The 12941-nt window shown below is 36.5% G+C and overlaps 1 protein-coding gene across 2 annotated transcripts in view; it reads left to right on the forward strand.

Moving 5' to 3' along the window:
* TBCK (TBC1 domain containing kinase) overlaps positions 1 to 12941 on the forward strand; it is a 221112-nt gene that overhangs the window by 189163 nt on the left and 19008 nt on the right. For both annotated transcript variants that reach the window (XM_047855062.1, XM_047855064.1), the window contains one exon: positions 9416 to 9575. In XM_047855062.1, coding sequence (XP_047711018.1) covers positions 9416 to 9575 — 160 coding nt within the window. The remainder of the gene's footprint in view (positions 1 to 9415; positions 9576 to 12941) is intronic.

Raw genomic sequence — 12941 nt, forward strand, 5'->3', positions numbered from 1 at the left:
TATTCCCCATTAAAATACAAATACCCTGCAAGAGGTAATATTTTAATCTATTATCAATTTTTAGGATAGTAGGTAAGGAAAGGCGTATCAGCAGTTTGAGGGAACTACTCCTAAGTTCAGTACGGACCAGTAGGGGTGAGGAATACAGAAAAGGAGAGAGGGAGAACGTGAAGATGGACTTCACCCACTTGCCAATAAAGACATAATCCCAACTTTCAAATAAGAAGCCTGGAGATAATCTAATCTAAATTCTTAATATAAGAGCTGAACAGTTCATGTCAGTCAGACTAAACAGCTAAGTTTCTATTGAAATCATATTTAATTTTTGTTTTTATAATAAAGAAACATAAGAGACGCCTGGATGGCTCAGTCAGTTAAGCATCTGATTCTTGACTTTGGCTCAGGTCACGATCTCATAGTTGACAGGATAAAGCCCTATGTCGGGCTCTGTGCTGACAGCATGGAGCCTGCTTGGGATTCTCTCTCTCCTTCACTCTCTGCTCCTGCACACACGCACTCTCTCTCAAAATAAATAAATAAAATAAAATAAAAATGAAATGTTAATATAGGTAAAGGCTTAAGTCAGTGATATTTGTTCTAATACAAATTATAGGGATTTCAGAGCAAATAATAATTGCATATTTTAAAGAGGCAGCAGAAAGTGTTTCTCATATGGTGACATAAATTTCACAAGTAATGTTAATAGTTTCAAAGATAATATACAAGCCAAACTGTTGTTTTTTATTAGTGGTTCTAAATAGAGTTTCAAATTTTCTAGAGTTCATATTGAGTGGTCTTAGTCTTGTAAATGTGGTTCCAACTGATATTATTTGTAAACAAAAATACTTTGAAGGAATGTTATTCTCATATGCTTGAGTTCAAAGTAATTTAGAGATACTTGTGTTCAGAGCAGAATAGATACTGAGGAGGTTTAGTAGGATTTTTTTCATCCCATTTGGGTCTAGGTTCAAGCTACCTGAATTAAAATTTATAGCTAGTTGTATTCCCATTTCTGAATGGACCTTGTGTAATATGAGACTATGGTAACAACTGCTGGAATGGCCCCACTTGACTGTGTGGAGCCTGCTCAGGATTCTTGCTCGCTTGCTCGCTCTCTCTCTCTCTCTCTCTCTGCCCCTCCCCCCAAAAAACTAAATAAACATTTTAATAAAAATAAATAAATAGTTACAATGCAGTGTTAAATGCTCTATGTTCGAGGCATACCCAGAAGCTAGGAATGTTAAGAATGGCCACCCAAGCCAAGTGATACCTGAGATGGGTTTTGAAAGACAAGTAGAAGTTACCCCAGCAATGAAGAGATAAAGGACATTTTAGACTGAAAAAACAACATAGTGTATGAGTGCACAGAGACAGTGAGGAAGACACATTCAGGAAATTACAAGTACTCTGGATATGCATGGCTGGAATACATGAGGGTAGGCAATGATACTAGAGTAGCAAAGGCAGCTTCATGGAGAATGTTGCATATGATGCCAAGAAATTTGGGTTTTATCCCAGAGACTGTGAGAAAGTATTAAAGATTTTAATCCAATAAGTGGCATGCTCACAATTGTATTTTGGAGAGATTAAAGCAGTGTGGAAGAAGGGTGAGAGTGGAGGTAATGGTGCAGGCAAGACCAGAAGGATGGAATCACCCAGAGATTTGATGTGCATAAACATCTCTCCATATTTGCAATCACAAAGGGTGAGATCTCTAGATTATCCGTAAAATAAATCAATTTTTGTGAACCATTTGGGTCAATACCTATGCTGGGGAAAATCCAGAGAAATGCCTTTTGTTGCTATTTTTTTTTCCCTTCTCTCTTACTGTGTGTTAACAAAGAGAATTCTGCATCATGGCACTTGCAAGTATTGATAGGTGGTGGTGGCACTAGCTAAGAAGGCCAGGAGGTATTTAACACATTTGATGCTGCTACAAGTTATTCTAGGTTTGACACAATTCTGAAATTCATTTACTCAGCAAATATATACGATGTATTCTAAGCATTATATTAAAGCATTGTAAGAATTCCATACACGAAATAAATACAGATCCTATAAATTGTTTTAAGTATTGGTGTGCTCCTGAAACCAGTACTACATTGTATGTTAACTAATGTGAATTTAAAAAAATAAATTTAAAAGAAGGGGGGGTGGAATTTGGACACAGACACACACATATGGAGAAGGTCATGTGAAGATGAGGGTAGAGATCTGGGTGATGCACATACAAACCAAGGAGCACCAAAGACTTCCATCAAATGACCGGAAGCTAAGGGAGAGGCCTGGAGCAGAGTGCCCCTTGCAAACCTAGGAAGGAACCAACCCTGCCAACCTTGATCTTGAACTTCTGGCTTCAGGAACTATGAGAAAATAAATGTCTATTGCTTAAGCCTATAAATAAGTAAATAAAGTATTGGTGGAAGTCAAGTACATTAGTATGTTTTATACAAGACCAAATTGCTGTTGTGAGAGATGTACAGATACTATGGGAAGGGAAGCTTTCATGGAGGAAATGCTTGAAGGATGAATAATATTTGGACACTCAAAAATATTGAGAAAAGGTATTTAGGCAGAGAAAAGTACAGAAGCTAGTCAGGACATACTGGAAACAATATATGATTTGGTTTCGTTGGAATTGAAGTCGTTAGGTCTTATTCATGAAAGCTGAACTGAAAAATTTGGGCTTTGTTCTATAGGCATCCATGAAAGGTTTCTCAACAGGAGAAATTTTAGTCTAACAACGTTGTAAATAGAATCAATTTCTAAGAGAAAAGAGAAGAGTTGAAGAACACAAAAAACTACTGTCATGGTCTGTGCTCAAGGGAATAAATGTCTGAAATAGGCAAGTGATCATGGGAATAGAGATAGGAGGATGGGATTTATTAACTAGTGCTATATAGAATGTTAGATGTTGCCACTGATGAGGTTTAAACTGATTTGGTGGATGCTGATGCCATTCCAAGGAAGCAATAGATTTAGCAAGGAGAAATGGCAATCTCTAAAGATACAATTTTGTATTGATCAATGCTATTTAGTTACATTATATGTAAGGAAACTGTGGGCTTAATTCCATGTTCTCTTTTGGCGATTGATAATACTAAAGGTGTAGCCTTTACTTTGGACTCTGTAACACTGATTATGATTAGTTAACAAAGCAACCGAACAGGCCAACATAAAGGTGTGCATATCTTCATAAGTGGTCTGGTGAAATGCTAATGTTCTTTGTATATAGAGGTATGAAGTCACTAACTGTGGTACCCAACAAAAATTCTGTGCCCTTTTAGGGTTTAGAAAAATACGAGATTGTTTCTGTGTTAAATTTTGAGCTGTTAGATATTTTAAAGTAATTTTTAAATGCTTTTGTGAAGTGAACAATCTTTCTAGACTATGAGCATTTACCTACATAATGTACCTACATTATTCTTAGAAGTGTTAGTTTTTCAAACTGCTTGATTAAAGTATGTGCATCTACTTGCAATACTATTATGTAGACTGACTTATAAATACAGGAAGGTCTCCATATCTTAGAAACCTAGAAGATAATGCATGTCGTCCTTATCTATTAATACTGTTCTAACAATCCAGCTCTTTTGTCACAGACATTTTAAAGTATTTGTTCTGATCTGTTTGTAAATTGAACTACCAGATTTTGTTTAATGTGAAAATTTATTTTTGTTTTAAGCACACATTTGAATGCTTTTTGGTAATGTCTGCCAGATGGAATGTTGGGCTGAATGATATGTTTTTGGGGAGAGGAACAGCTTATTACAAGACAGGGTAAGGTCACCAGTTGCCAAAGAAAACTGATGCTTACTTAGAATATATCACAGAGTGCAATCAGTGTAGCAAACAACTTGATTTAAATAGCTGACTAGGTGACTGCTATAATAACTGTTTTTATAGCTTCTATTGTTCCATAGCAGAGGTTTTATTGTAATTACTGCTGATGTCTTTAATCGTGTCTCTTATCTTTTAATTCCTTCAAGTATGTCGTCAAAAATCCTAGCAGTAAAAATGTTTTATGAACACTGATAGGTTAAAAAGTTACTGTTTATGAGTGCCATTGCCACTGTTGCCAAAACCAATCTGAAAATTTGTGATGGACATTGTTACACTATAAAGATGTATATATGATTGGAGCTAATCACCACATAAATACTTTGGCTTCTATTACCTTGCTAGATTCTAAAGTGGGTACTTTGAAGCTGACACTTTTTAAGTTCTTAGTTTCTACAGTAGCATAGTATGTAGCTGTTGGGCAATGTACTCAGTGTAGAATGTCTTCAAGTACGAGTATTATTACCCCACATCTGTGTTTTGCTGACAAGCAATGGCTTTTTTAAGTACAAAAGACGAATGTAGAGAATCTAGATTTTTGTCTAGAATATGAGGAAAGCAATGAAGTGACAGTCATAATCCCAAAATATGTATTGTTGCATGCTCGTCTCTAATACTGCTTTAGTATTAAGGACACATACACACTTCTCTCCCTCTGCAATACAATGAAATATGACTGAAGTTCTTAGAGCATGGAGAAAGTATGTATCTCAGACGTGTATTCTCTATCATTTTGTTCTCCTTGCCATATCTTGCCCGGGACAAATAGGAGTCAACTTTGAGAACTAGGGTTACTATATGTCAGAAACTGTCTCTATCTCACTCTTTACTTGTTCTGTCTAGCTAACACAAAATATACAGAAATCTGCTCTTTGCTCAGTTTTCAGATAAACCTAATGTTTTATTATGATTATGGAGGACTTGGAAAGTAAGAGAAGTCAACTATCTACCTTTACAATATAACCTGGCAGACTCTCACATGTTTGGAAATTACATAAAGGAGCTCTGCTTCATCATACGATGTCTGTTTCACATGAGAATTTGTAATGGAGACAGAGAATCTTAATTACCAAGGAAGCTATATCCTTAAATCAAAATTGACTTCATTGTTCAACTTACGTAAACAAAAGGTAATGTTCACAGTAAATGTCTTAATATGTAACTAGGCCAACCTTACTCTTCTCTGCTATTTACCATGTAGTTAAGGATAGATATTTAGAGCGTGGACCACCCTAAGAGCACTCACGCTTACCTAATCTTATTTGCACTAGAAGTTTTATGACAAGAGTGTTCTTGGATGAGTGCTTTTAAATGTTTTCCAGGACTTTTTGATTGAACTAAACTAAGAATAGGGAAGTGTGGTTTAAAGTTTTATTTCTGTTGTGCCTTATCTTTCAAAATGTTGAGATAGCCTGGAAAAGATTTGGAATAGCTTTGCATTTTGGATTATAATTTTCTTCTTTCCAGAAAGTCTCTGCTGCCATCATATTTTAAAGCATTTTAACATTTAATATGGATTTTTTAAAAAATCAAACTATAAAGCACAACCAACAGAAAACACTAGGATAATAACAAGTTTATGACTTACTTCTAGTGACTAAAAGGCAATTTGGGCTGAATTTTTTTTTTTTAATGTTTATTTTTGAGAGAGAGAGACAGAGAGAGTGTGAGCAGGGGAGGGGCAGAGAGAGAGGGAGACACAGATTCTGAAGCAGGTTCCAGGCTCTGAGCTGTCAGCACAGAGTCCAGTGCAGGGCTTGAACCCACGAACCCTGAGATCATGACCTGAGCCGAAGTCAGATACTCAACCGACTGAACCACCCAGGTACCCCTGGACTGAAATCTTCAAAAGCACGGAATAAATTGGTGGTGATACTAAATTCACAAAATCATCTAGGTGTTTCTGTATGATTTTAGATACAGATTTTAGATATTGGCTATTTGAGTACAGATGAGTACTTTTTCAAGCCAAATATTTATAGAATTTATCCTGTAAAATAAACTTTATTTTTAGAATCACTAATTTTCTAATATGTGACTGACAGATTTTTATAGAAGACCCTCAAATGTAACTTACACTGTAAAGCTTAACACAGTCTAAGCATTGTCTTTTATCTTTTATTTCTGACTTTCAAGGGAGAGGATCTGATTGGCTCAGCCTGCATCAGATATCTACCTTCACCCTCCCCTTCCCTTCTGTACTGTCAGTCATGATTATGGAAGGATCATCTGATACAACCACAGCGATCTAGGCTCACCCTTTCTGAGGAGCAGTAGTTGGGGCTCTTTCAAACAAGAAAGTGGGAGGCGAGCAAGCCCCCCAAATATGTCTACTACAGTACTTGACTAGGATCGGCTTATATTGGTTTTGCTACTTTATAAACACCAGAAAGAAAAAAAAATGTTCACAGTTGATAAGGGCTGTTTGATAAACACAGAAACTCTCTCTGGCAACTGACTCAGAATGGCAGATGTAGAATCATTTGCTGAGAATATTTGAGTTGTTAGGTTCTTGGTTTGTGGCATCAGAAAATTCCATGCTAAGGTATGTCCTAAGTGAAGACAAAAGTACTATCAGAGTAATTATATGCTGAGAACAAAGCCGTGGCTATTCATAAAAACTGCAGCTGAGAGTATTGAGTAATTATAAATGTTTGAGAACCTAGTGCCGATGAAATCCAGGGTGATCCGCCCATGATTATACATTCTTTGTCCATCCTACAAGCCTCGAACTAAACAGTGTACACGGGGTACTAATGTTTACTTTCCCTCTCTTTTTATTTTTCAAAACTTTTTTTATAATTCTTTCCTTCATTATTAATGCCAAATGTTTTCTTTAAAGAAAAAAACGATGAAGCAGCAACTGACTAAAAAATTTTGAATGTAAGACACATGATCAGTCTTTACCATCACTCTTGAGAGTAGGAGCCTCAATTTCTCCTCTCAACGTTGAATGAGAGAGAAAGGAAGAAGTGGAGTCTAAAGATGAACCTACAAACTGGAGCAATTGAGACACTGTCATGTCAGTAAATAATTATAATTTTCCCCTTCTACAGTGATCACTAGTTGAGTTGGGGGGGTGGAATATTAGTTGCTTGTAGCATAACCTTTTAAAACTTTGTGACTATTCCATTTTTTAAGACATCTCTAAAGTGGAAGTGTAGGGGAAATGCCTCTGTGAGCACATAAACATCCCTCCATGGTCATCTTCAGTGATTGTTAAGGGAGGGAAGACATTGCCTGGACTTCTTATAAACCAGTCTTCACATTCACTCTTCTAGCCTTTCTCCACTTCGTTGCCAAAGTACAAATGTGATTTGTTACTTCTCTGTTTAAAATACTGATTTTCAATGCTCTAGGATAAAGACTAGCATTATCAACGTGACCTACAAGGGCCTGCTCAGCCTGGCCTCTGCATCCGCTTCCAAGCTCACCTTACCTCCTGCTATGCGTTGATCTCTAAATTCTGCTGGCACTGGCCTTCCTTTCTTTCTCCTTATTGGCCATGTGCCTACCCTCTATCAGCCTAACATTTCTGCGTGAAACATGTGTCCCTTCCACCACCCTGTCCCACCTCCATTCCATCCCCTTGGATAATTAACTTTTGTTAATTCTTCAATTCTAACTCAGTGTCATTTGCTTTCTCCGTGAAAACCTTCCCTATCTTCCCCAAGTTGATATGTCCTATCAGAGTATCATATATGTCTCTTTCAGAGCAGTTTTGACAGTTATTTTATGTTTATTTGGAGAGTTATTTGGGAGTGTCTTCCTCTATAGACTCTATATGAAGAATCATACTTTTTTTTTCAGAACATTTTATTTTTAAGTAATCTCTGCTCCTAAGGTGGGGCTCAAACTCATGACCCAAGGTCAAGCATTGCATGCTCTATTGACTGAGCCAACCAGACACCCTAGGAATCATCTTTTTAATTGTACTTTTAAATTACTTTTGGGAACATATATTTTCTTTTTTATCTTTTTTTAAAGATATATGGGCCTTTATTTGTATTTTTTTTAATTTTCTTAATGTTTATTTATGGGGGGGGCGGGCAGAGAGAGGGAGACAGAGGATCCAAAGCTGGCTATATGCTGACAGCAGAGAACCCAATAAGGGGCTGGAAACCATGAACCGCAAGAGCATTACCTGAGCCAAAGTCAGACGCGTAATCAACTGAGCCACCTAGGCGCCCCTATAAAAGCTTTAGAACAAATCTAGAGAGTCCAAGAAGCACAATATGTTAAACTCATGGCATTTAGTGACAGGAGCAGGCAGTATTGACAGGTAACAAATAATAACATAAAAAGGAATCTCACATTTCTAACAGAAATTTAAATACTTTGAGAATGGTCAGAGGACTAAGTTCATAATTATTATTTAATTTGCCTCTCTGACTTCACCATCTACCACTTCTTGAAATATACTATGCTTTAGTTAGAGGCATATATCTTTTTCTTTAAGATCATATGATATTACTAAATATTTTAAACTAACATATGCTTTTAGTTGCCAAATTAAAGGTAAAACACAATGAAACCAGAAGAACCCTTCTAAAGTACAAATATAATAACACATTATGCCTTTAGAGAACATAAAATTGGAAAGAATGGAAATGTCATTGAAGTTTACTTGAGAAATAGCCGACGACAGAAGTGTTTCCAAGCAGTGCTAATCACCTAACAATTCTAAACAGAATCCCATTTAGCAATCACTTGCCCAAAGTAGATAGGCTTTGCAGTATCAAGTTAGATCTTAGAATATCCAGTTTACTTTCAGAGCTATACAATAATCATGGTAGTAGTAATAAACTGAAAGCCGTCACTATTATGCAACCCATGTGATTGCCATTGATTTGCTACATCCTGATGACTTACAATACTTCATTCAATCAGGAAAGTCTGCTTTAATTTTTGACTCATGTTTTTCCTTTCTTTTTTCCGTTCTATTTTCACATTTAGCGTTTTTGTTTGTTTTTCTTAGTGGTACCTTCATTTAGATAAAATACACATTCAACATCTTGAGCGTTCAAGATGTTTAGAACTGTCAGAAGTTCAGGTGAGAAGAAGGAAAAAAACAGAAGTAAAACCAATGAATCACTGAAATAGCAATTAGCAAAAGTTTATTGTGCACATACCAAAAAGACAGACTATAAATCAGGAGCACTCAAACAAAACATAGAGTGAGGCTCAGGGCATATTGTTACAAAGCAGCTTATACAATGTGGAGGTAGTGACTGCTTAGTTTTCAGTTTGGTTACAATATTAGAATTTTCTTAAATGAGAGGGAATTGGTTGGGGTCACATAACAATTGGGGGAAAAATTTAAATTTTGCTTATGATTTTCAGAGGCATAAGCAAGAAGTGTCCTAGGTTAAGTTAGCCTCACTTGTCTTGCAAAATAAGCTAAACTTTCCTTGTATGACTAAACAAGTTTTGTCCGCTTGGAATTTTTAAGTCTGGTCTCCATTTGCATTTAACTTTAACGTACTATCTCCTGTGGATCAATTACCTCTGTGAGTTTCCCTCCCACACTCAAGTCTACACACAAATAAGTGTTTTCCTTAACTTTCCTTCTCAGTTTTATTCGGGGTCATATTTCAGGCAGCATCAACATTCCATTCAGTGCTGCGTTCACTGCAGATGGAGAGCTTACCCAGGGCCCTTTCACTTCTGTGCTCCAGAGCTTCAAAGGGAAGGTCATTGTCATCGTGGGGCAGGTGGCAAAGCACACAGCAGAGGTAAGTGGACTCAGAAATGTCACATGAACATAATGCTGTGTTATCCAACTGTGTCTTATAATAGTTTGTCTAAAAGTATGTTTCTTCAGGAGTTGGTCGTAAAGCAAACAAGCTTTGCATATCTGTCTGTAGAAGAGTTTGTCTACCTCTTCCTGGTAAAAGAATTAATGCTTTTCCCTCATTGTGCAGCATTAAGATCAATAGTAAACTTAGAAAGATACAAATGATAGCCTAAGGGGTTTTTTGTTGTTTTGTTTTTGAACTTCTTTCTGAAATTGCATAGAAAATAGCTTCAATTCCTTTCATTGGAGGAGCACACTGGGGCTTGATTGGAGGCTCTGAAAACTGATCATAATAGAATTTTTTGGATTTGAGTTTTGATTTATTATAGGCTCAAAGCTTTTTTGATGATAGAGAATTCCGGAAGGATATCCACTTTTAGATATGAGGAGTATATGAAAAAATAAAATGTCTCCCTCTCCCCTATGTTCTAAGCAGATTGAAAATAAAACAAAGAGGGGCGCCTGGGTGGCTCAGTCGGTTAAGCATCCGACTTCAGCTCAGGTCACGATCTCGCAGTCCGTGAGTTCAAGCCCCGCGTTGGGCTCTGGGCTGATGGCTCAGAGCCTGGGGCCTGCTTCCGATTCTGTGTCTCCCTCTCTCTCTCTCTGCCCCTCCTCCGTTCATGCTCTGTCTCTGTCTCAAAAATAAATAAACGTTAAAAAAAAAATTAAAGAAAAAAGAAAATAAAAAGAAAATAAAACAAAGAGTAGCATATGGAGATCAAAAATATCACCGTTATTTTTTATAAAACACAAGTTAGAGAATATAGGTTATATGAGAACAAATGGGCTTGCTCACAAATCCCCCAGAATTGGTGAACATATCTAGATGGGGGCAACATCGAGCCAAGACAGGCCCTCTTTCTAAAGGGAGGGAAGGATCTGCTCCTGGAAAAGTGGCAGAGGTAGTTTGATCCCTGCAGGTAACTTATTCCCAAAAGGAAGAAGGGCAAGACAGAGCCTTCCCAAATTTGCCAATCAAATAAATCACTACCCTGGACGGAGTGAATAGAGGGACAAAAGCAAAGTTAGGAATATACTTAGAAAAATTTCCTTCTCAAATAAATGAGCAGTGGAGATAAAATATTCCCCTCTAATATGTACATTCCTTAGTGTCTCTATATACTGAGTAATCTAGAAGGGTAGTCAGATGAGAACTTTGAAACTTTTGGTCATAAGCCATTTTAAGCATCCTTGTCTCAGAAGTTACAGGGCTAACAGTAACATTGGTTTTTAACACTAAATGAAGGTCGTCCTTGATGATGAAGCTTAACTGACCATATTAAAGAAGGATCTAAGTGGATATTAATTATGTCATATATCACTCACTTCCTCTTTTATATTATTATATCTGACATCTAACAGGGAACAATTTAAATACACCTATTTCAGAGAAAGTCAGTATACTAAATGACAAATGTGCAGTTTTAAGTAAATGAGAACATTTTAGAACTAAAGTCATGGTATCTAAATTATTTTTATGTAAGTTGTTAAATGATAATAATTATTATAATTATAATATAATATATATAATATAATTATAATAAATATTATTATTACTACCATAATACTGCTGCTGCTACATTAATCTACATTGTGACATCACTCCAATGAAAAATATCAATTTTCAATTGCAATGACTATCAGTACATTCAAGCCACAGAAATACTATTGAAAAGCACATATTTCTGGATTCTAAGTGATAGCCATAAGAAGAAATCTTTACAATGATAATAATCCTAATTATTGGTCTTTGTAAGTAGTAAATACTGTTTATACGTTATTTCATCCTTCACAACAATTCTATGAGGGAGACATTATTCTACACATTTCACATATGAGAAAAACTTAGACTCAGTTTTAATTTGCCTGTCTCAGAGCCAGGATTGAAACATGAGTCCATGTTACTCTATAGGCCATGCCCTTAACTCAGTGAGTTCTTAAGGCTTTTGAGTCTGAATGCTGCCATTGGATCTTTGTTTGTTTATTTGCTTGTTTGTTTCTAAATTTTTTTCAGTGTTTATTCATTTTTGAGAGAGAGAGACAGATCGCAAGTGGGGGTGGGGCAGAGAGAGAGGGAGGCAGAATCCAAAGCAGGCTCCAGGCTCTGAGCTGTCAGCACAGCTGTCTGACATCATGGAGACTGCTTGGGATTCTCTTTCTCCCTCTTTCTGTGCTGGCATGTGTAATCCTCTCTCAAAATACATAAATAAACATTTTAAAAAATATGTAATAGTACAGCCATCACATTATGAATATGTAAATGAAGAGCCATCACATTATGAATAAATTAGCCAATGTCTTGTTTATCAGAGACCAGATACTATCATGAATAAATCCTTCATCTTCAAACTCTGTGGTCATTAATGCTTATAGACAACAATGACTGAACAAATTCTATGGTCAGTATTAGTGCTTCAGTCCAACATCAGGAAATTATTTTTGAGATATGATTTAAGTATTTGTATAGAGATGGATCTTAATAACTTTTCTCCCCACGGGGCTAAAAATAACTTTAAGTATTTATTTGCGTATGCTGTTCCATCATCTTTTAACCTGCTGTACAGATCTGTATGACTTTACTAATGCTTCCTTCCCACTACCAAGTAAGTTGGAAGCATCTCAATTTAAAGTCTCTTTACTGGAATTCTATGTATCCATGGTTGTGCTGGATAGCTTCCATTTGTTCCACCTTTCATTCTAATTCCACTCTCCACCCTTATTCACCCTGCTGTCTGTTGTAGGAGACTGGCTTCCATGTTCTCTGGCTTCCAGCTGTTGAGCTAATGGGGAGTTCTGACAAGTTATAAGAGGGGAAGAGTCAAGGATGTTTATCCCCCTGTATTCTTCTTCAAAAATTCTCAGGTTTGCTGTATCCCTCTATTGAAGGTTAACACTTCTCTCCAGGAAGCCTTCTCTAACTACTTTCTTTTTCCAGCCTCCAGTCCCTTTGGCTCTAGGGGTGAAGAAGATATACAAATGGCCAATAAACACATGAAAACATACTTGACATCATTAGTCTTTAATGAAATGCAAATCAAAACCACAGTGAGATACCAATTCACACCCAACTGTTGGCAAGGATATGGAGAAACAAGCCTGGCAGGAATGCAAAATGGTGCAACTTCTGTTTAACAGTTTGGCAATTCTTTCAAACCATAATCTTAGTATTACACTATGACCAGCAATTCCACTCTTATGTAAATAGCCAAAAAAATTGAAAACAAGCATCCAACAGATACATACTTGTATGCCGGTGATTATATTACCACTCTTTAGAATAGCCAAAAGGTAGAAACAACCC

The sequence above is a fragment of the Prionailurus viverrinus genome, chromosome B1 (assembly GCF_022837055.1).
Source record: "Prionailurus viverrinus isolate Anna chromosome B1, UM_Priviv_1.0, whole genome shotgun sequence".
Taxonomy (NCBI): Eukaryota; Metazoa; Chordata; class Mammalia; order Carnivora; family Felidae; genus Prionailurus; species Prionailurus viverrinus.